Source organism: Esox lucius, chromosome 11, assembly GCF_011004845.1.
Source record: "Esox lucius isolate fEsoLuc1 chromosome 11, fEsoLuc1.pri, whole genome shotgun sequence".
NCBI classification, from domain to species: Eukaryota; Metazoa; Chordata; class Actinopteri; order Esociformes; family Esocidae; genus Esox; species Esox lucius.
In genome coordinates, this window is record NC_047579.1 from 10,159,096 (window position 1) to 10,184,589 (window position 25,494).

The following is a 25,494-nucleotide window of genomic DNA, read 5'->3' on the forward strand; positions in this document are numbered from 1 at the left end:
TGGGGTCCAAGGCAGGGACAGCAAACAGAGGATGTAACACCTGTTTCTATTTGAGCATTGGTTGTATGTTTAGTGGGTCACGAACAGTCAACATTGTATGGTGATTTTGTGTAGATATTTGATTCCTAGACACCTAGTCATGAGCCCTCAAAGATAGGGAAAAAAACGATTATTCTCTCTTTTTTAGGTATTGCCATTAGATATTGCCTCCAGGTTAACTCTCTCCAGTGTTTTCATAATTAAATGTGTCATTTTACAGAATATAACAAATAATAGCTGTTTATACCATTGAAAATGGAAGAGTACAGTAATAGCCATGCGTTAAGTTAAACATTTTTATTTGAAATATCTATTCAAGAAGAGAGAGTGTGAGTTGTGTGTTTTTCTCAGAGTGAGGACTAAGATTCAGGAGTCAGGGTTGGTCCGGTCTTTGAGCCGCTATTTGAAAGAGGCAACAGTGAGGGTGTTATAGAAGTCTGACAATTAATAAATGAAACATACAGTGATATTAGTATATTATTACATTACCAGGTCCAATTATTACAGTTTTAATTATTTTTTTGTTAACCCAGCCAATAATGTAATAGCAAAGGGCAAAACGTTATTACATTATTGGTAAATAACATTATTGACTTTTATTACAATAAGAATGGAACATTTATTAGTTACTGGCTGCTATTACATTAACAGTAGTTATTACATTATTGGCTGCTACACATGTCAGTGTGAGACGTCATCATGTTTCGATTATCTTAGCAGGCTGGGTCAGGTGACAGGATGCAGGTCATACTTCCTCATTACATGTTTGGAGGGAGCATGGATGAGAATACAAATAACATTTCTATACAGTAAAGCTTACAGAACAGTATATCATCCTTCATTTATTTTAATCTACTAAGTAAGTAAAATAATTATTTCATAATGGTACTGTATGTATTTCATAATGATAATCTATTAATCCAACTTGGAGTAAGTTGCAATCAATGTAGTCCTGCTATTTCAGCTTAGTCAGTCTGCATATATATACACCATACGTTTGTATACATTACATAGCCAGTAATTAAAAACGTATAGGTTACATCAATAGACCAAACCAATGTTACTAAAAAAGATGTAAAATGAGCTGCTGTCCTTTTGTCTGTTAGCTCCACCTACTGTTAACTTACGTAATAAATATTTTTGGGAGGGTACAGTTAGCAGAGGTGAAGACGAAAAGTATAATATTTTCATTGAATCATTAAAATGAAAAAGATGAAGCAAACGATTTCATAATGACTAATCAAAAAACAGCGCAGAGAGAGTGATCACTTGGAATAAGTCATTATCAGTGTTTAAGTAAGTGCTACTACTTCTGTTTAGTTATTTTCAGAGGAAGAGGAAGTGAATCACTTGGTCTGTGTTATCAGTAAAATATAGGTAACGCTAAGTCAAAGCATAATTTAATTCCATGTTTGTTATTGAATTGTATTTTTTTGATATTATTAATGTGTCATTCTTCAGTTTGTATCTGATTCAGACATTGTGTCTTCTAGACTATACATTATAGTATAGCAGAGTCTTGATCCAGGAAGTGCCTGTTTCTCTACTTTATGTGCTTACAGGTCTAAGCTGATAGACAGAAGAGGGGTACTGACTCTAAAATGAGTCTCTCTGGGGAGAGAGTGGAGGGGGACACTGCCTCTAAAATGAGTATTTTTGGAGAACATGACACCACAGCTAAGAGGTGAGATTATAATAAATTGGTTTTAAAATCTAACTTCATGGTCGAGTGTGACTGAATATTTCCCTCTGTGGTGTTGAAGGGTAATCCAGCAGAAGAGACCAGCCTCCCCTGCACAGAGCTGTGACCCATCTATGCAACCTTCTATGAAGTTAAGAAAAGTAGATTCAAGGTGAGAAAGAAAGACAGGATATCGGTGTATCTCTTTATTAGTGTTATGTTAACCAATGCTATCCAGGTTTGTATTTAATATTGGTCCTATTGGTGTTTTAGTAATAAATAATAAATAGATTGACTTCAATGCGTGTATTGAGTATTGGTGCACGTTTTCTATAATAATTATGTCCACAATTGTACAAAATAAATATTTATTTATTTCACATTTACAAAAGACAGTGTCAGCGATTCTTTGTTTGTCTAAACACACCAATCACTCCAAAGTCCACTATATACACAACACTCTGGGTCCTGCCTCAGTATTATTTATAGGGTCTAGCAAGATAGAGACCCACTGAGCCCCAAAACACGAATCACTACTAAGAAAGTCCACTATGAACAACATTCTACTGTTTTGTATTTAACAGTATTATTTCCAGGAACCATAAAAAGAAACCAGACTCTCTGGTACCCAGCTGGGTGTCCATGAAGAGTGACCGTTCTATGAGACTACCAACACATTTCAGAGTGGGAGACTTTTCTACACATCAAAGGTAATAAAAACTCATGGGTCATGGTCAGTGATTGTCAACATTGTCTCTTATTTGTTTATTTTGTTCCTATTATCTGATGGACAATATTTAACCAAAAAGATATTACAGGTAAACCAAATCTTTAGAATGTACATACATTTAACAAAAAACATTTATATGATGACATTAAAGACAGCAGAATATAAACAGAGTAAACTTTCTTGCTTTTTCATCCATAATCACTTTTCCTGTTTTATAAAACTTTACTATGAAAGTCTACACTAATAAAATGGATTATGGTCCTACTAGAACTTCCACTTATAACATGATTGAGTTAACCTCCATTATACATTGTACCATGGTAATTAACAATTAAGATCAATTAAAAAAAGTTTGTTATCAAATGTATTAAGATGTATTAAATGAAGGTGCATTATGGGAGTATAATGCATTATATTTATAATAGTCCAAAAAGTTTGGTTTGTGATATTGATACGTATTCATCATTATGGGCATTTGTTATCTTCATTTACAGGTGCATCTCAAGAAATTATAATATTATGGATTTTTTTTTTTACGTAATTCAAATCAAAAAGTGACATCTTCATATATTATAGATTCATTACACATAAAGTGTAACATTTCAAGCCTTTTTTGTTTCAATCTTGATAATTATGGATTACAGCTTATGGAAATAAAAAATTCAGTCTCTCAAAATTTTTGAATAAAGGGGTTTAAGAGCCCACATGTTTCTATTGTAGAGCTACTATGGTCAATGTTGCATTATGAGTAATAACATTTATTATTACATGCTTTGTTATTATACTGTTTCCTCCTTTTTTCACCCATTTTCACATCTTTGTTTCTAATTTTTTATTTTTCACTTCATCCCCCCTCTTTTATCTTTAATTATTTTCTTTCTTTAGGGTTAAGTTTTTGATTCAAGACTAGGACAATTAGGTTTCTGAATTACAAACAATAAGTTGTTAGTCTTGAAAGTGAAAACTAAAATGTGTGGGAGTCTGTAGGCACTCTGGAAGTGTAGATGTAATTTCATGTTTTGTCCACAGAGACCAACAGCTGAGATCAGAGCCTGAGATTCTCAGTGGTCAATCTGTCCAGAGTCATCAAACAGACCTGTCCTCTATATTCAGTGTATGTGGTCCGGTTATGTACATTTCTTTCTGTTTACCTCAAATAAAGTTAATATGTCAATCATTCATACATTTATTAATATTATTTGTTAATATTTAATTCAGCCTTATGTGAACTTTCCCTCTCCCCCTTCAGTTACTTGAACAGAATATCATGACATTTGTGAAGAATGAGTTGAAGAGGTTCAAGACAATGCTGAGTTCAGATCTCCCAGAAGGCTTTGAGAGTCAGAGGGAGGATGAGGAAGGTGTGGACCCTGAAGATGAGAAGCAGGAGAGCAGTGCCAAAGAGGGGGTTCTGAAGATCACACTGCATGTCCTGAGGAACATGAACCAGAAGGATCTTGCTGACACACTGGAGAAAAGTAAGAGTTGTCTGACTTTACTGTTGAATGTTCCATAAAGAGGAACATTTAAAAGCTTTATGTAGCTGTTTAACTCAATAATAATGACCAGAAGACAACATCTGGCGACTTCTAGTAATGATGTTTTTAATAATTTAACATGGAAGAAAGAAACTGTCATTGTTTAAGGACACAATATTCTGTTATTTCTTCATTCAGATGAGCTTGCTATGATTTGCCAACATGATCTCAAATCTAACCTGAAGAAGAAGTTTCAGTGCTTATTTGAGGGTATCGCTAAACAAGGGAACCCAACACTTCTCAATAAGATCTACACAGAGCTCTGCATCACAGAGGGTGGAAAGGGAGAAGTCAATAATGAACATGAGGTGAGACAGATTGAGCGAGCAACTAGGAAAAATGCAAGACCAGAGACAGCAATCAAATGTAACGACATCTTCAAACCCCTACATGGACAAGACAAACCTATCAGAACTGTGCTGACAAAGGGAGTCGCTGGAATTGGAAAAACAGTCTCTGTGCAGAAGTTCATTCTGGATTGGGCTGGACAAAAAGCCAATCAGGATGTCCAATTTGTATTTTCCCTCCCTTTTAGGGAGTTGAATTTGATGAAAGGGGAAAAACTCAGTTTGATTCAACTCATCAATCATTTCTCAATCGAAACCACAAAAGCAAGAATCTCTAACTACAGCGAATACAAAGTTCTGTTCATCTTGGATGGTCTGGATGAGTGCCGACTGCCCCTTGACTTCAAGAACAACAAGAGCTGTTGTAATGTGACAGAGTCAACCTCAGTGGATGTGCTGCTGACAAACCTCATCAAGGGAAATCTGCTTCCCTCTGCTCTCCTCTGGATAACTACCAGACCTGCAGCAGCCAATCAGATCCCTTCAGGGTGTGTTGACCAGGTGACAGAGGTGAGAGGGTTCAATGACCCACAGAAAGAGGAGTACTTCAGGAAGAGATTCAGTGATGAGGACCTGGCCAGCAGAATCATCTCACACATAAAGACATCAAGGAGCCTCCACATCATGTGTCACATACCAGTCTTCTGTTGGATCGTTGCTACAATCCTTGAGCACATGTTGACTACAGATGATAAAGTAGAGCTGCCCAAGACCCTAACAGACATGTACTCACACTTCCTTGTGTTTCAGTCCACACACAGGAATGTAAAGTATGATGGGAAAAAAGAGACAGATCAACACTGGAATAAAGAGAGCATTCTGACACTGGGAAAACTGGCATTTCAACAACTACAGAAAGGCAATCTGATCTTCTATGAAGACGACCTGAAAGAGTGTGGCATTGATATTAGTGAAGCATTAGTTTACTCAGGAGTCTGTACACAGATCTTTAAAGAGGAATGTGGGCTGAACCAATACAAGGTGTTCTGCTTTGTCCATCTGAGCATTCAGGAGTTTCTAGCTGCTGTATTTGTGTTTCTCTCATTCATCAACAACAATGAAAATCTAATGGATGAACAAAAATCAACCGACAGGAACGTTTCAATGTGGTTCGGAGAACAAGTCACATTCTACAAGACTGCTGTGGATAAAGCCTTCCAGAGTAAGACTGGACACCTGGACCTTTTCCTCCGCTTCCTTCTGGGTCTCTCACTGGAGTCAAATCAGAAGCATTTACGAGGTCTACTGACAAAGACCAGAAGCAGCTCACAGAGCCATGAAAAAACAGTGAAGTACATCAAGGAGAAGATCAGGAAGAATCCCTCTTCAGAGAGGTGCATCAATCTGTTCCACTGTCTGAATGAACTGAATGACCATTCTCTAGTGGAGGAGATCCAAAGATACCTGAGTTCAGGAAGTCTCTCCAGAGGAAAACTGTCATCTGCACAGTGGTCAGCTCTGGTCTTTGTGTTACTGACTTCAGAAGAGGAGATTGAGGTGTTTGACCTGAATAAATACTCCACATCAGAGAAAGGTCTTCTGGAGTTGTTGCCAGTGATCAAAACCTGCAGAGCTGCTCTGTAAGTACAGTCATGAAAATGCCCCCCCCCCCCCCCCACACACAGACACACACACACACACACACACACTCGAACACACAAACCCTCTTCGTAAATCTACAGTGTATTTATTTACTGAGAACATTAATAATGTTTTTTGTTTAGGCAGTTACATTGTAGTGTCATGTATTACAATATCAGGTTTAAATGTACTCCCTAAAGTACAGTTGACAAGACAATGATGTAATCTATAGAGGATATTCTAATATTATTCTGAACTATTGTTCTGTTTGTGACATCATGATAATCTCTCTCCAGACTGTCAGGTTGTGGAATCACTGAGGAAGGCTGTGCTTCTCTGGTCTCAGCTCTGAAGTCAAACCCCTCACACCTGAAAGAACTGGATCTGAGTAACAATGAACTGAAGGATTTAGGAGGGATTGAGCTCTCTGCTTTACTGAAGGATCCACAAAGTAGACTGGAGACTCTGAAGTAAGTAATAGTGGTTTATTTTCTACCTAATATATAACCTAGTGATGATCAATGTTGGGGGTAACACGTTACAAATTAACATGTTATAGTAATCATACTATTTTTTTAACAGTAACAAGTAATGTTACTATTGTTAATGGGTTAGTTAATACATTGGCATTACTCAACTCTCCTCAGTGCAACCAATGTAGATTTACCTAGCGTTTATAATCTCCAGTAGCCAGTGGCAACAGAGGATGCCAAGATGGCAGCACCAGCTCTCCTTGCTAAAGGTCATGATACGCCTACCAAAGCCACGCACCCAGTTCCTATTCATTTCAAATTAATTAAGTTCACGATTCAAACTTGGGAAGCACTTTACTATTTTGACTACATCATTACTACCCTTGCATATAACCTAACACCAGGGTTGCTATTATGTTTTGGCAGAATCTCTTGCCTGTTGGGCAACCAAAGTTTAATGCCAAATCATCCTCTGTTGGACAACGAAAGTTGATCGCAATTGAACATCTTGACAACCACATCTTGACATGTTCTGTTTATAAACTGGATTATTCTGAATCATTTCAAAACACATGTAGTATTTTTTCACTACTGAATAGTCATCAAACAATAATGGATTACACGCATTATTGTGAAGATATTTCAAATTGCCTAACCTTTTTGGGGGGGTGTTAGCTTCTGTCCACTTTTGATCCATGAACAGAGTATTTAAACAAACAAGGAGAATCTTTAATGAGCATGAGTGCAAGATGTTGATCTTCCATAGTTCTTACATGTTCTCCAACTATTACAAAGTTAACAGTCTTTTATGCCAGGTGTTGGGGGTAACGCGTTACAAGTAACCCGCGTTACGTAATAACATTACTTTTCTGGAGTAACGAGTAAAGTAATGCATTACTTTATAAATGTACACATTAATATTTGAGTTACTTTTTTAAAAATGTAATGCGAGTTACTTTTCAGTTTAATTAATTTGCATAAAAAAAGAAGAAAAAAGTACTGAATTAAAATGAACGTAGTCACGTAGAACACTGATACGTGCGCGCCCTGCGCGGGAACAAACTCTAGTCAGGAACGGAGATGGCAGGCCAGAGCGTTACATTACTGCGATGGAAGTATTCTCATTATTTTGAAATCGTCGAAGAAAAGGAGAAGGGAATAATCGTTAAGTGTAAATTATGTGTTGGTGAAAAGCTCTTGTCAACTGCAAAAAACACCACCTCAAATTTAAAAAAACATCTGCATGCAAAGCACAGCACTACAGAATTGGAAGAGAGAGCGCCGAATGATACCTCCACCCCGCCTCAAGCTAAACAACAAAAGCTTGATTTCAGTTCATCATCACCAGGTAAAACAATTAGTTCCACTGAACTCAACAAATTGGTTGCTGCTTTTATTGTTGAGGAGATGCAGCCGCTGTCCACTGTGGAGGCGCCCACATTTAGAAATATCATCAGCAAAATCTCTGTGACAGGGAAAAGGCCGGGAGGCGTGCTGCACTATCGTAAAACCTTTGCAAGCTTTTTGGATAATGCATATATGGAAATGGAGACCGAACTAAAGAAAACTTTTGCCGACTTGGAATATGTTTCAACCACTGCAGATCTATGGACTGCTCAGAATAAAAGTTTTCTGGGAATTACAGTACACTGGATAGATCCTGCTACTCTGCATCGGAAAAAAGCTGCAATCGCCTGCAGACGATTTCGTGGGAGACACACGTACGATACCATCGCAGCGGAGTTAGAGCAAATTCACAACTCATATGCTCTTTGTGGTAAGATAACTGCCACGGTCACTGACAATGGCTCGAACTTTGTCAAAGCTTTCAGAATGTTTCAAGCTGACGATGATAATGAAACAGAGAATGATGAAGACGAGGTCATATTTACGGACTTGCACACAGTTTTACGAGATGACATTGAGTCCAGCGAACGGTATGTTCTCCCTCCACATCACCGGTGTGCATGGCACACCCTTAACCTTATATGCTCGAACGACATAGTTAAATTTTTGACGGCGAAGGCAGATTGCAAAGCAGTGTACAGAATGTTCAGCCTTGTGGTCAAAAGTTAGTCGATCAACTGTGGCATCAGAGAGCCTGGAAGAATTTAGCAAAAGAAAGTTGCTGGTCCCTTCAACTACAAGGTGGAACTCGTTTTATGATGCACTTAGCAGAGTCACAGACATGCCCTTAGTGGACCTCAATCAACTTTGCACTCGCCTGGACATCAGATGCATTACAGAGAGAGAGTATCATTTCATTAAAGAATACTGCAAGGTTCTGAAGCCTGTCTGTATGGCACTGGATATACTTCAAGGTGAAGATCAATGTTTCTATGGCACCCTTCAACCTACCCTTGAAATCCTGATGACAAAAATCTTGGCACTGAAAGAGGGCCTCTCTCATAGTTCAGGTAATTCTGTTCAATATGGTCTTATTATTATAATTATTATTATTATTATTTATTGTAGTTTTATTTGATGTCAAGTCACTTTTATTTGTATTGCACTTTATACAATATAGATTGTTTCAAAGCAGATTTACAGGGATAACAGGAAAATAAGATTCAATAATGCAAACAGAATTGAATTTAGCTGCAAAACAGCTCTAAAAAGAAAATAGTAAACAGTCATTAGACAGTTCAAATCAGTTCAGTGTTTATTTTGTTTGGTTCAGTATAATAGTGTAGTTCATCAACTATGAAATGAGTTCAATATACTGTAGCTATAAAGCAGTTATGGAAAAAACAGTGATCATTCAGCTCAGTTCAGTTCTCATAGAATAGTGTGTGTCAGTGCTTTCAAGTCAATATGTTTGCGTGTTGTTAAGTTTAATTCTACTTTTAACTCTATTTTTTCCTGACATAAATTGTATTATTCTGGTATGAATTCATGTCTATTACTGCATTAACTGTCTAACCTATCTAAAATTCTCTTGCAGGTTATCAAGACACGGTTTAGCTCTATCCTTGACAGCGATGAAGCTTTGATTGCTGCGGTAACCCTGCCAAAATTCAATCTGCGGTGGCTGAGGGATGAAACAAGAAAAGACAACATCAAGATGATTCTGGCAGCACAGTGTCGTGCTCTCACTATTGAGATACCACAGAAAGAGCCACTGCAGTCTCCTGAAAGCAGAGACCATGAAAATGACTTCTTTGCATTTCCTGAAGAGGAGAATCAACATGACGACCAAGCAATTACTGTGGACGTGGAGATATGTGAATACCTGAAATCAGCAAATATGGAACATTTACATGATTTCCCCAGGATTTTGAAGATCTTCTTAAAAGCCAACACAGCAACACCGTCCAGTGCACCAGTTGAGAGGCTGTTTAGTATTGGAAGTCTCATCCTCACCCCAAAAAGGAACCGTCTCACAGACCAGCGTTTTGAGAAACTACTCCTGCTGCGCTACAATCGTTACTTTGAAAATAAAACCCAGATGAAGTAGTGAACTCTTATTAAGATAATACTCTAACATTACATTGACAATACATTTTTTTGCATTGTATTGCAGAAGTGATCTGGACTTTTTTTTTTTGCATAAAATAATTTTGTTTTGAGGACACTTAATAGAAAGCTGACAGATCTGTTTAATTGGTGATGTTGTTTGTTCATTAGTATCATCTTATTGTTCTCTAATCAGTTAATAAAACCGTCTCACAGACCAGCGTTTTGAGAAACTACTCCTGCTGCGCTACAATCGTTACTTTGAAAATAAAACCCAGATGAAGTAGTGAACTCTTATTAAGATAATGCTCTAACATTACATTGACAATAATTTTTTTTGCATTGTATTGCAGAAGTGATCTGGACTTTTTTTTTGCATGAAGTAATTTTGTTTTGAGGACACAATAGAAAGCTGACAGTGACAGATCTGTTTAATTGGTGGGGATGTTTGTTCTCAAGTATCATCTTATTGTCCTCTAATAAGTTAATAAAACATTTTAAATGTTTAAGATATGTCTTTTACCCTGATATAACTTATTTCATAATGGCAACAAGTATTACACTCCTTATTATTACAATGGATAGTGAATTCACTTTATATAGTTTACTCTATCCACACAATAAGTACAAAAGTAAAAAACACATTACTTTGCATAATCTGTAATGTTTATTGATCTTTTATATAGCATGCATAGCTATGGGATCAGGAAGTTCTCCGAATATAATATTATTCTATCATTATTATTCAATATATGGCCCATGTGTTTTTAAAAGAAAATGAAGGTGCTTGACTTGTATAGGCTGTTGTTGAATATATTACGGCTTTAAACACTAGTACAATAACTTCTCAGTCAAAAAAAACACCTGTAAGACCTGAGAGAGATCAAGCCTCAGCCAGGTAAGAAAAAGTAACTGAAAAGTAACGCAAAAGTAACGTAACATTGCTTCCCATAAAAAGTAACTAAGCAGCGCAACTAGTTACTTTTTGGGGAGTAACTAAATATTGTAATGCATTACTTTTAAAAGTAACTTTCCCCAACACTAATGCCAGGACACATAGGAGGCAGTCAGCAGAGATGGGGACAAGTCACACATGGTCAAGTCCAAGCAAGTCTCAAGTCTAAACCATCAAGTCTCGAGTCAAGTCTCAAGTCACAGTTCAGATAAATCAAGCAAGTCAAGTCAAGGGTTCACCCTAAGCAAGTCAAGTCGAGTCCTTATACGTTTCAAGTCAAGTCACAGTACTAAAGAGATGAACACACACACACACTGTCCTCTGTTTCTGACGTGCGCTCGGTGCGAAGCTCGATTTCAAAATCAAATATTTTTCTCCTCCGCGGTACAATTCTTTGGGGGGACGAAGCGGAGGGATCTTGAATCAGCCTGAAGGGGTTGTATTCGCTATAACAACCGCCTCGCTATACCTTATCCCGCTTATTACATGGCTACCTACCAAATAAATCTATAATTTGACACAAAATATTGATTTCAAAAGGAATTTATTGATTTAAAAACGATTGTATTGCTTCCTCTAAAGAAAATAGTCCGTTCCTTCTGTGGTTAGAATCCTGCTGCGTCAATTGCAACGCGCTGTTTTTCAAGGCAACGGTCTGTTATCAAGACATAACACGCATATAAACTAATAAACTAATTATTGTGACTGAAAAACGGCCTAATATGTAATTACGCTGTAATTATTCTTGTCTGTATGAGTAAAAAAAAAAACTTCGAAATGTTTAGGTGCTAGTAATCACATCGGCGCCTCCATGTTAGCCTTTCACGCAGTAAAGTTAACTGTTATGGTGTAAGCACAATGCTTTTTAGTTTCCACACGCAGTACACAAACACTTGAAAATGCCCACATTTAATACAGACATTATATCCTACGTGTAATAATATACATGCCCGCTCATTTTAAGATGCCCATCAACATTAAAATTCAGGCTATGCCACTGTTATAGTCAAATTCCCTTACGTCTATTTACCAGACGTATTCAGTAATGATAATGGTCACATTTCTAACAAGAAAAAAAAAATCATAATATGCAACCAAGGCCAAATTATGACAAACAAAAGATGAATTCATTACATTAGTAACTTAATCGTTATAGATCTTAGTGAAACTGAATATAAAGAGATTACTTTCTTACCTTTCCTTGTGGTTCTTAAAATGACGAATGAAATTTGACGGTGTTGCATATTTTGCATGTGGCAAATCTTTTTTTATGCACACGGTCCAGTTCAAAGTCCTTGTATCCAAACGATACTATTTGTGGAGCTCGACTAACGTTACTGTCTGCCATGTTTGGCGCGGTTTGAATTGTGCAGCGTTAAAGGCACATACGATGATTAGTGGTGCTGATGTCACAACATATAAAATAATTTTGTTGCTGTTTGTTTATTATAAGTTCAAGTCATTGTCGAGTCTTCCACTTAAAGTAAAGTCAAGTCTCAAGTAACTTGTTCTCAAGTCAAAATCAAGTCAAGTCATTTTCAGACTTTAATCAAGCAAGTCACAAGTCCTGAAAATGGTGACTCGAGTCAGACTCGAGTCGAGTCATGTGACTCGAGTCCCCCACCTCTGGCAGTCAGTGATCATAGCCAACCATTAAACAGACTATAATAAGATGTATCCTGTAAAATACCCTTGTATGGTGTATTCCAACCTATGACCCAAGGGTCTTTTCAGAGAGTTCTATGACAGTCACATACACAGTTCCTAACAGGTGGTATGGACAGGGTGTTTGGGACCCATCAGAAATGGGGCATCATGTTTCCTACCTAGTGTCCTTCGTACAGAGATAGTTAGTACTCAAACATTGTGTCATGCTTAATTCAGTTACTTTTCAATATTACAGCTTTTATTTTAGTTCTTCCTTGTTCACTGCAGTAGATCTAACTAGTATTGATGTCTATAAAAACAGGCTGTTGTGGAACATGTGGAGTCACTTGCAATACAAAATAATGTCTGGATTTCTAAGAGATTCTTGATTAAATAAGTAAATGCAAGTATTGTTTCTGATTATGATATATGATTACTTGACATAAAAGGATGGGTGTCTCTTGCTGTATAATGATTGATAATATTTTATACTGGTGACTGAAACGGACTACGGAATGCCTGAGTATGTAACAGTACCCCATTACCCATTAAAAGTGACCAACACGTGAATATAGAATGTAACGAAGGGCACTTCATTACTAGTGACTGATTGCTTTGGTCTTGTTAATATGGAGCAATGGGGTTGGCTAACAACTGTGCATGGAAGAGAACCTAACTATGCACATTAATAATGACACTTGGCATATGGGTGGCGATGTTTTGCACTTTATTGGCAGGATTTGCACAGACATTTTTTGCACATTGCATGTTTGCACACTTTCTATGAACAATTTAGTGACGATTGATAGCATACTTGTTGAGCAGTGATTGTTTGCCGGCAGGTTGTTTACTCAGCGCCACCTGAAAGGGAGAGCGGCATTAGATTAAGCTCAGATGATAATACTGTGTGTATGTTTGGTCATAAATTACAACAGAACAGTGAAGTCAGGGTTTGTTTGACTGTTATATCTACTTGTCTAGGTGCGTATATATCACAGTAGGAATGTGCTAGGGCAATAGTTGGTTGAACATTGTTTTAATTGTTGGTATAATCACTTAGCTGTCCTGTCTCGCCTGCTCCAGGGTGTTCGGCCAAAAGAGTCCCCGGGTGTACGAACACCGAGATAAACGTTCCGGGAGAGACCAAGTGGTTCAATAGGAGAGGGGGGGGTCACTTGTTAGTTTGTAGTTCTAAAGGATTATTAGGAACACCATACTAATACTGTGTTTGACCCCCTTTCGCCTTCAGGTCTGCCTTAATTCTACGTGGCATTGATTCAACAAGGTGCTGAAAGCATTCTTTAGAAATGTTGGCCCATATTGATAGGATAGCATCTTGCAGTTGATGGAGATTTGTGGGATGCAAATCCAGGGCACGAAGCTCCCATTCCACCACATCCCAAAGATGCTCTATTGGGTTGAGATCTGGTGACTGTGGGGGCCATTTCAGTACAGTGAACTCATTGTCATGTTCAAGAAACCAATTTGAAATGATTCGAGCTTTGTGACATGGTGCATTATCCTGCTGGAAGTAGCCATCAGAGGATGGGTACATGGTGGTCATAAAGGGATGGACATGGTCAGAAACAATGCTCAGGTAGGCCGTGACATTTAAACCATGCCCAATTGGCACTAAGGGGCCTAAAGTGTGCCAAGAAAACATCCCCCACACCATTACACCACCACCACCAGCCTGCACAGTGGTAACAAGGCATGATGGATCCATGTTCTCATTCTGTTTACGCCAAATTCTGACTCTACCATCTGAATGTCTCAACAGAAATCGAGACTCATCAGACCAGGCAACATTCTTCCAGTCTTCAACTGTCCAATTTTGGTGAGCTCGTGCAAATTGTAGCCTCTTTTCCCTATTTGTAGTGGAGATGAGTGGTACCCGGTGGGGTCTTCTGCTGTTGTAGTCCATCCGCCTCAAGGTTGTGCGTGTTATGGCTTCACAAATGCTTTGCTGCATACCTCGGTTGTAACGAGTGGTTATTTCAGTCAAAGTTGCTCTTCTATCAGCTTGAATCAGTCGGCCCATTCTCTTCTGACCTCTAGCATCAACAAGGCATTTTCCCTTTTCACACAATTCCTTGTAAACCCTAGAAATGGTTGTGCGTGACAATCCCACTAACTGAGCAGATTGTGAAATACTCAGACCGGCCCGTCTGGCACCAACAACCATGCCACACTCAAAATTGCTTAAATCACCTTTCTTTCCCATTCTGACATTCAGTTTGGATTCAGGAGATTGTCTTGACCAGGACCACACCCCTAAATGCATTAAAGCAACTGCCATGTGATTGGTTGATTAGATTATTGCATTAATGAGAAATTGAACAGGTGTTCCTAATAATCCTTTAGGTGAATGTATATATTTATTGTAATTATTATTATGGTAACTAGCAGGAGGTGTATGATTACGTATATTATGTATTTACATGTATCTACATGTTGTCTAAGATGCTATAGTCATGTGAGAATATTGTGAGAACACCTACTCATTGAACCATCCAATCTAGTTGACCTGGAACACAGTATAAAGCGTGCCAGTTTCCATCCGTCTGTGTTGTTGGTTAGGTCTCACTTCCTGGTCTCACATACCTGTCGGTATGTGCAATTGGTGTTTTTGAATAAAAATCTGTTTACTGTATCATCCAGCCACTAAAGGGTCATTCTAACATAGAATCAAAGGGTTTATCTTAAAGTAACATAACACCTTACTTTTTAATAGGAACTGTAACTACTAACTGTAACTTGTTACTTTTAATGTTCCCCAACACTGTTCATGGGAAAGTTTTTTCTCACAGGTTTATGTAAAGTGTAAGCATCCTGTCCGGATAACCCAACACTGGTGATGATTAACATGATAAACAACAGAGCTGTTACACACCAACAGAGGACTAAAAACAAATGCTGTTGTCACTGGGTGAACCTACATCAACCCTGAGCTCCCAGCAGGACAAAGTACCCAATCCCCGGTACTGTCCAGTATTCACTGGTACAATATAAATGTTTACTGCTCTTCTCTAATAAAACAAGCCTGAAAATATATTTTTTTGTAATCAATGTGATCACCTGGCCACTTTATCTATATAATTAAACTTTCATTTAATAAAAAAACATAATATATAGCTAAGGAACTTAATAGAGGAAACTAAGCAGCTCTGTGGTCCCAAGCTGCTAACTGGCCTATCTATTTTTAATTGGAAATATAGTGTGGCTTCTGTCGCTCGTTCCTGTCATGTGATTTGACAGGTGGGCAGGACTTCTGGTTTGGTAGGCGGGACATCCGGTTTGTTGGGTGTGACTTCCTGTATGACATGTGTTAGGGCGGAACTTCCATTGTGACCTATGCATGTCCAGTGAATAAAATATTGTGGGGGTGTGTGGGGTGACCATGTATTTGTGTTTTTTCTGATTGCTTTGTTGTGTTGCTATTTGATGTGTTACAATGTGCCTAGAGAGTTCCAACTTGTTCCCAGGCAATTGATAAGCGTTATAACAGTAGGGAGATGTTATAACAGTATGACACTGGTGTGACATGTATGATCACACCAGTGGGATTAGAACGTAATGTTAGAATGCACCTTTGTAACATCTAGATACGAGTGACGCAACAATCACTGGGCAGACCTTGCTTTTATTTACTCACATTTCACTCAAAGAGTGTTTTTAACTTTATTTCCTCATTGTAATCGTTTGAAGAGCTACACTACGATTTCAATGAGGTGGCAATGGTTCAAATCTGGACAAGAAGGGTTACTTATGTACCAACACGCAGCGGTCATGTTTTTCTAAAATAAAAAGAATATGTCTGACACAAAAACAAATTATGTTTGCGATTAGAACATCTTACCATTTCATGCTAGAACTGACAACCTATCAAAATCATTGTGTAAAAACGTTCCAGAAGCTACGTTGCCCAAAGGTAGCTAAAGTGTTTGGGCGCTGCTATGTTGGTTTATCAACCAAAGATAAAGGTGATAAGATCAGTAACTCTGAGAGATGGTCATTTACATCTGTTCGTCTTCTGGACAGATCTGCAAATCTTTGGTCAGATGCACTTTATGACTCCCAGAATACAGTACAATGTAAATAAACATGGCTGGGTATATAGACATTAATTAGCTTAAAAAAACAATGTAGTCTGACTTCAAAAACCTATTTTCATTTATCATATTTGTCAATTCCTAAATATGAAAGAATTTGATTTCATAATATGTAATAAACGTTTGAGAGCATCTGAATAATAAAATATACCTCAACTTTTTTAAGCAAGAAATTGTCATACATACTTTTTTAACAACAACTGCACTTTAGTTGACAACGTAAAGTGATTTAAAAAATATCTGTGTTATTTACAATATTTTAAACTGCTACAGCAAATGTTAATTTAAGTGGATCTATATATTGTGATGTAGTACTTTCACAAAGAATTGTGTTACTGCAGTGATTTTATTGTCTTTTTTGAAAGTGAGATCTGTGCCATGCAACAACCTCTTCCTTAAGAATATTAGGTGGAAGAGCTGGATTGGGAAGTCTTGTTATTTTGGCTTGGTAAATAACAGTGGTGTCCTTCTTCATGGCTAAGACTGTCTTTAGAATTTTGTCTCTGAAGCTTTGAGTCATTTGGTAAAGTTTGTGTGCAACCCACTGTTTTTGTTGCTTGGGAAATACAACATTGAATTGTTGTTTGCCTTGGAGAAAAAGATACAGTAAGTCACAAGAATAATGTCATGGTACTGGCCACAACTGCTGGAGTGTTGTGGCCAGTACCATAACAATGCTACAACTGTTTTTGGCGTTGTGTTCCCATGTTTTGAAATAGCAGCTCTGAGCAAGCTCGCACTCACAGCCTTAATGTTACAACACAACCAGATGATTTTGGGGATTATTCATTGCAAGGCATGATATTGTAATACGACATTTGTGCAGATGTGTACAATGATGTAATCTTTAGAGGCACTTCTAAAGTAATTCTAAACCGTATAATAATGTTTTTCCAGACTTTCAGGCTGTGGAATCACTGAGGAAGGCTGTGCTTCTCTGGTCTCAGCTCTGAAGTCAAACCCCTCACACCTGAAAGAACTGAATCTAAGTGACAATCAGTTAAAGGATTCAGGAGTGAAGCAGCTCTCTGCTATGCTGAAGGATTCAGAATGTAGACTGGAGAGTCTGAGGTCAGTAACAATAAATAAATAAATAACTGACAACACAACAATAAACATGACAACAACACAGAGGGGCAACACAGCAAAAGGGGAATACAAACATCTGCTGTCTTCCCACCTCCACCTGCTCTAAACTGCCAGCAGGTCAAGGCCTCCATCACTGGTAAAGACCAAACCCTGTCAGACATCCCAGCAGGCCTGGAAGGAAACACACCACAACTAACAGGAACACCATGACAAACAAAAACATATTCTTACATAATTAGGACATTTTCACTTAGGGGTGTACTCACTTTTGTTGCCAGCGGTTTAGACATTAATGGCTGTGTGTTGCGTTATTTTGAGGGGACAGCAAATTTACACTTTTATACAAACTGTACACTCACTACTTTACATTGTATCAAAGTGTCATTTCCTCACTGTTGTCACATGAAAAGATGTAATCCAATATTTGCAAAAATGTGAGGGGTGTACTCACATTTGTGAGATACTGTATATTATGTTTAGAACAAATAAGGCTCTATCCCGTGAAATATTTTCTTCCTGCCTGTATTCAGAGTCAAACATAATATCTATTTTCCTTTCTCTGTCAAGCAAATAAAGTTTGACTGTCCAAGGTGAATATCAAAGACTAAATAGGTAATTTGCTTTCAAACATGTGGATTGATGCAATTGTGAACAAAACTGACCGGTAAACACAGGAAGTACCCATTTATTTGAAATGAGAATTATATCCCAAACATTTTAACTTTATTTTGAGGAAAACAACATTGTCATGTTCTTTGAGGTAAACATCACCACTTGTCTTAGTTCGGAGTGTTTTAGAGTAGTTTTCCGCTTGCAATGCAGCTTTGTGATGGGGCACCTACGGTTTCCAATCATTCATTTGTATGATGCTAATATTGTTATTTACTTACTGAAACAGAGCTGGATAATGGATTGTTTTAAAAAATGACCATGTGTTTGAAGGACCGACTCAGGGTAAGGGGACTGTCACTGAAATATGATTTTTCGACAAACTATCCCTTTAATATATGGAAAGGGGAGAAAAATGGGTAGAGAAGCTCAAATATTGATCAATTTTGATGTGTTCATCACACAAGTATAGTCATATAATTTTAGTATCACAAAGATTGCGGGGGGAATCACAGAATCCAGACATAAACATGAAATGTTAGTTTTCAATATTAATAATAAAAGTGCAGTAAATCTTTGAGCTCTGCTAGAAGAACAGTGCTCTGCAAGCGGTGTGTGTGTGTGTGTGTCTTAATTCCAGCACAAGTGGTTATGGCAGTGTGTCATGTGGATCTACATGTGGAACTTGTCATCACTCACTGTGCATAATGTTACTGTTATGAAAAGTTTCCAGAGACAAATCAGCCAAAACAAAAAACTACAATAATGGTGCAGAAGCAGAGTAATATTTCAATAAAACAGTGTAATTCTGTAAGTTTATTCAACACTGTCGACTGGTAAGAAAAGATACCTGCAGCGAACACCTCAAATCAAATGTATTCTACCCACAAAAAACAAGGGAATGAAGCATCTGCACCAATTCAAATACCTTTGCTAAGCTGTATAAAATATAGTGAGTCGAGGCAGGAATCATAGTTGATTTTGTTAAGGTGTGTGAAGGTGCTGATATAATCTACGTCACCCATTTTAACAGTAGATTCTGCCAGAAACCGTAAACTCACTCATTCAGGTCTGTGGGCAAGTAGTGATGTGCTTGTTGTCTCATAACCCACAGTGACTAAGATGACAGGATAAATATATTGAATGAGAACATTTTGTGATAGACTTTTGTCTACGTGTTAGTAAAGAATAGTTTCACTTCATCCATATACTGTAGTTGCTGATGGGTTATTAAGAATTAAGGGCAGTTGCATTTGGAGAAACCAGGATGTTTATATGGAGATGTAACAATAAAAGCAATCACAAAAAAATGAAGCAGCCAACCCAGGAATTTTGAAAAAAATAAAACAGATTTTAAAGGGCGCTACGCAAGGAGGATTTTAATGGCAAAAGCAGTTTGTGAAATAATGATTGACTCTCTGCAGGCTGTCATTTTGTCTGGTCACTGAGGAAGGCTGTGCTTCTCTGGTCTCCGCTCTGAAGTCAAACCCCTCACACCTGAAAGAACTGGATCTGAGTAACAATGACCTGAAGGATACAGGAGTCAAGAGCCTCTCTGCTCTGCTGAAGGACCCACAATGTAAACTGGAGACTCTGAGGTGAGTAGACTAATAGTTTGTATTTGTCACACTAGTCAAGAACCCAACATTTTGTCCGTCAGACTCACTTGGGGTGACAATGTCTGTGATGGTAATTCCATCGATCAGAACTTTTAAAGGAGTAATTACAGAGACAAAATTCTCTTGGAACAATGTAACAGTTTATTTGCAAACAGAGAGACGCGTCAAAAGCTTACAGAATAATAATCTGAGGACTAAATGAATACAGGACAGTCATCAGTAGTAGGAGAAAGGGGTGTGGTAAGTTGCTGCCCAGCTGACATAACTCAATAGAACATATTCCCTTTGTTCTGTTACTACCTAGTCTTCACACAAGGGGCAGCTATCCTCCCCCACACAGGTAACTTCTTCAACTCTTAAGAGGTCTTACAGCATCCAGACAGACAATAGATGCCCTGATGAGTTATACAGATGCGCAGATTAAAGAGTAACCTTATATTCTGCCGATACCAGTCAATGATGCCCCCTAGGCAAATACCAAAACCCCCTTCTCCTACATTCCTAAGGAACAAAGGACAGATACCCTTATTGGTCTAGGCAGATGAACAGATGGTCAGAGTACCTAGTGATGCTCTGATATTATACAAACGTGTGTCACAATCAAAGAAAAGAGTTACATACCAGGTAAAAGAAAATACATTTCTCAAATGTACCTTAATTCAGAAATGTCCACAACATTATTTGGTCCCTAGAGTTCTTGAGTATTTGGGATTTATTTCTCTTCCATTCCTCCTTCCCATCATTTTCTTTTCCACAGGGATTTTACCAAATGGTTACTAATGTCAGTTTACAACAAGGTATTGGTCCTGTTTACCCTTTACTCGTATTCTGACCTTTAAGGTACATAGATTAAACATTGTGTCATGGCAAATTGTCTGGTGAGGCACATAAAATTACACAAAGACAGGTAGTGTATATTTAAAAAAGAAAATGTGTTCAGGACTTTTGCAATATTCACACATTCCACAAATCCCAATCCAGCCCATATGCTCTACATAATTGCTCTGAGTGCCCTTCTTGGTGAACCGTGGCTTACAAAAACAAAACCTTGTGATCAATAACATTTGAATCTTTGTTTGATCTCATGCCTTTTTTAAACCTTGTCACAAAATGCAGACTCCCAGTTCTCCCTTTGATGCCAAGTTGCTGTCAAATCACAACCTCTACATGACACCTAGTTTACCAGTTTATATTGTTGTTTATGTTGTATTGTACAACAGGTTGGTCAAACAGTGTTGTGGACTTGTGATGAGTTACAGGCAGTGACATGAGAGACACTATCCATTGATGTTATAATAATTAGATTAATCTTGTATATCCTATGACACCTTTTCATTTTCCTAAACATTACTATGGAGGCACAGTTTAAAAAGAAATGAACCCCCCATTCTGACCGAACTCGTAACATCAAATTATTTATTTCTGACTGGGAGATGTCACCACTGTGACCTGTTAACTAACATTATTTACACAATCCTCTAAGGGTTCAGAAAGCCTTGGTTGCCCATCAATACTTGAAAGTGCAGAGACTTCATGTAAGTAGTTTGTGAACTAATTATCAACTCTGTTCAGGTTGTCAGGCTGTCTGGTCACAGAGGAAGGCTGTGCTTCTCTGGTCTCATCTCTGAAGTCAAACCCCTCACACCTGAAAGAACTGGATCTGAGCTACAATCACCCTGGAGACTCAGGAGTCAGACTGCTGTCTGCTGGTCTGGAGGATCCACACTGGAGACTGAAAAAACTCAAGTAAGTCCTGTAGAAGTTTTCTGATTTGGTAATCAGTAATGTAGTATAAAGTTGTCATGCTGTTTTGCATAATGTAAAATGTGTCAAATACAGACCTGCCTACGTGTACTAATTTTGTGTAGCATGAACACAGTTTTAAAGTCAAAGTACTGATATGATATCAAGCTGCATAATTGTGAATTTCAGGAACACAAATGTTTTATTTAAATATGACTGCGCCGTAATGTTAATATGTTCAGACATCAGCTGGTCTGTCTTAGTTTACACTAGTAAAAACCACACCATCAAGGTTTTAAATCCTGAGCAAGTGTATCTGTGTAGCCTATTTAGAGTGACTACAGTGAGGGAAAAAAGTATTTGATCCCCTGTGATTTAGTACGTTTGCCCACTGACAAAGACATGATCAGTCTATAATTTTAATGGTAAGTTTATTTGACAGTGAGAGACAGAATAACAACAAAAAAATACATAGAAATGCATGTAATTTTAATAATTGAAATAAGTATTCAACCCCTCTGCAAAACATGACTTAGTACTTGGTGGCAAAACCCTTGTTGGCAATCACAGAGGTCAGACGTTTCTTGTAGTTGGCCACCAGGTTTGGACACATCTCAGGAGGGATTTTGTCCCAATCCTCTTTGCAGATCTTCTCCAAGTCATTAAGGTTTTGAGGCTGAACCTTCAGCTCCCTCCACAGATTTTCTATGGGATTAAGGTCTGGAGACTGGTCCAGCAGATAAAATGAAATGACCCTAGTTCAAAAGTCTACATACCCTTAGTTCTGAATCTGAGCACCAATGACGCAGGGGCTCGTCAATGAAAAAAACTTTTATTCGCTGCTCCGTAACTGTAGAAGTCCGATGCTTAATTCGTCTTCCATATGAAAAGGGCTATTCTGCTGCAAATAACAACGTCTCGTTTGTGTACTTTCGTCAATCAGAAGCACAACGGTCGCGATCCCAAAACCGCTAGTTGACGCGTCGGCGACTCCTGATAACATGCTGCATTCATCTTGCCATACATTTTTAAATGATTCCCTGTGACTTTAGACCTCATCCCCCTACAAAACATCAGAGAGCCACCACCATGCTTCACAGTGGGGATGGTATTCTGTTCACTATAGGCCTTGTTGGCTCCTCCTCAAAGCGCTTAAGGTTGTGACCATAAAGCTCTGTTTTGGTCTTGTCACTCCAACAGAACAATTCTTCTGGCAGTTTTGGCTGAAAACCTTTTTGTCTACCTGACCTTGGCTTGGTATCAAGAGATCCCTGAATTTTCTACTTCTTAAAAGTGATTGAACAGTACTGACTGGCATTTGCAAGTCTTTTGATATCTTTTTGTATCCTTTTCCATCTTTATAAAGTTCCATTACCTTGTTACACAGGTGTTTGGACAGTTCTTTTCTGCTCCCCAATGGCTCAGTATCTAGCCTGTTCATTGCATCCACATGAGCAGACAAACTCATTGACTATTTATACACAGACACTAATTGGAGTTTAAAAAGCCACAGGTGTGGGAACCTTTAATAGCCATTTTAACCTGTGTGTGTCATCTTGTGTGTGTATGGTGGTTGTGAGGGGTTGTGTGCATGAGGGTTTTTTTGTGTGATGTGTGTCTGTTATGGGGGAACTGGGTTGTGTATAATGTATGTATGTGTGTTTGTCTTGCAGGTTTGTAAGGTGTGTGTGTGTGTGTGTGTGTTGTGATGGCAATTCCATCGATTAGAACTCTTAAAGGAGGAAGTACAGAGACAAGATTCTCTTGGCACAATTTAACCATTTATTATTTGCAAATAAAGAGACGTGTCAAACGCTCACAAACAACCATCCGAGGAGTCTCTAACTTAATACATGAACAGTCCCTATTTATTACAGTTAAAAGGGGTGAGGTAAGTTCTTTCCCATCTGTCTCGTGTCACATAGGTTTAACCCAAAGGGCGGGCTGTCCCCCCACCTTATCCTTCCTGCCATAATGTTTACTGTTGTGTTTACCTAAATAAGCCAATTGCTCCTACTTCACCCCAAGGATCACATTCCTGAGGAACAAAAGGACTGACACCCTTCTTGGTCTAGGCAGGAGAACATGGTCAAAGTACCTAACAATCCTCTGATATCATACAGACATGTGTGTCACAAAAGTATAGATTTACATACCAAGCAATAGAAAGACAGACATTTCTCAAATGTCCATTAGTTCAAAATGTCCATAACAGTGTGTGTGTTAGACCGAATGTGTGTCACCAAATGACAGTTTTCTCCTCTGTTTCTTCCACAGTATGGATCATGGTGGAGAATGGAGGTTGAAATCAGGACTGAAGAAATGTAAGTGATTTATTATACAGAACACATATACAGCTGGTGTGTATGTGTTCATGTGTTTGTGTGTGTTTTGTCTGAGTGTCTTAATATCCAGTTTATGACAATAAAGAAATAAAACATGGATGTGTGTGTATAATATGAATGATGATGATGTGTAATATTGTGTCTTGGTCTCATCCATAAGATGTCTGTGATCTCACACTGGACCCAAACACAGTACACAGAAAACTCTCTCTGTCTGAGGAGAACAAAAAGGTGACATGTGGGAGAGAGAAGCAGCCGTATCCTGATCACCCAGAGAGATCTGACTTCTGGCCACAGGTGTTGTGTAGAGAGGGTCTGTCTGGACGCTGTTACTGGGAGGCAGAATGGAGTGGGAGAGTGGCTGAGGTAGGAGTGACATATAAAGGAATCAACAGGAGAGGAAAGGGTGTTGACTGTTGGCTTGGATACAATGACAAGTCCTGGAGTCTGGACTGTCATGGTAACAGTTACTCAGTGAGGCACAATAATAAGACAACTGACATACCTGTCACCTCCTCAGACCCCCACAGAGTAGGAGTGTATCTGGACTGGCCAGCCGGCACTCTGTCCTTCTACAGGGTCTCCTCTGACACACTGACCCACCTGTACACATTCAACACCACATTCACTGAGCCCCTCTATCCAGGGTTTGGGGTTTATTCAAACTCCTCAGTGTCTCTGTGTCAGATGGTCCCTGTGTCAAACACAACATGATGTTTCACTCTAATCATTGTCATTTTCAGTTGGACACACTGAGAATAACTCTCTAGTACAGAGTTAATATATCACATGAATGTAAATAAACCTGAAGATGTAACCTGTAAACAAGAGTCATTTATCAATAAAATGAATCACCACACTGGTCTGTAAAGCCTTCTCATTTAGAAATCATTCATCTGGTTGTTATTGTGTGTGTGTCTGTGTCTGTTTGTGTGTGTAAAATAGTTTACTAAACACAGACCAACTAAGCCATTGGATTGATGTGACAGTTAACCGTCCAACAACAGAAACAACAGAAAGAGAACAATGTAGCACACGAGCAAGCAAGCAAGTTCATTTATATAGCACAATTCATACATCGAAGCAATTCAATGTGCTTTGCAAAGAAAAATATATGAAAGTACAATAACATAAAAACAAATGCTCAAATGAAAACATGAAAACAAATGAAAACATCATAATAGGAAAAAATACAATAAGAAAACATATAAAGATAAAAAATGGGATAAAACAGAGGAAGCTATAAGATTGAACAGTGTGGTTAAGTTTAAGTGCTCAGTCATAGGCACGTGAGAAGTGTTTTTAACCTGGATTTAAAAATGGATATGTTTGGGGCACGTCTAAGATCTTCTGGTAGTTTATTCCAGTTGTGTACAGCTTAAGTGCTAAACGCAGCTTCTCCATGTTTAGTTTGGACTCTGGGCTCTACTAGCTGACCTGTGTTCATGGATCTAAGAGCCCTGCTCGGTTTATATTCTGCAAACATCAGAAATGTATTCGGGTCCTAAACCATTCAGAGATTTATAAACT

At 38.3% G+C, this 25,494-nt stretch overlaps 1 protein-coding gene across 3 annotated transcripts; it reads left to right on the plus strand.

Moving 5' to 3' along the window:
* The first annotated feature begins 814 nt into the window (after nt 1-814).
* On the plus strand, nt 815-24,854 carry LOC109616303 (NLR family CARD domain-containing protein 3). Of its 3 annotated transcripts, none has more exons than XM_029123469.2 (13): nt 815-898; nt 1,602-1,723; nt 1,803-1,892; nt 2,305-2,430; nt 3,480-3,564; nt 3,700-3,928; nt 4,127-5,915; nt 6,213-6,386; nt 17,457-17,630; nt 19,682-19,855; nt 21,449-21,622; nt 23,897-23,943; nt 24,125-24,854. In XM_029123469.2, exons 2-13 carry the CDS (start codon nt 1,641-1,643, stop codon nt 24,676-24,678), a joined length of 3,699 nt encoding a protein of 1,232 aa, XP_028979302.2. In that variant the 5' UTR covers nt 815-898; nt 1,602-1,640; the 3' UTR covers nt 24,679-24,854. The 3 variants fall into 3 exon arrangements, with proteins under 3 accessions (XP_028979302.2, XP_028979301.2, XP_028979303.2); XM_029123468.2 differs by lacking the exon at nt 815-898 and adding an exon at nt 1,185-1,335; XM_029123470.2 differs by lacking the exon at nt 815-898 and adding an exon at nt 1,185-1,335 and having other exon boundaries at nt 2,317-2,430.
* Nucleotides 24,855-25,494: the final 640 nt, after the last annotated feature.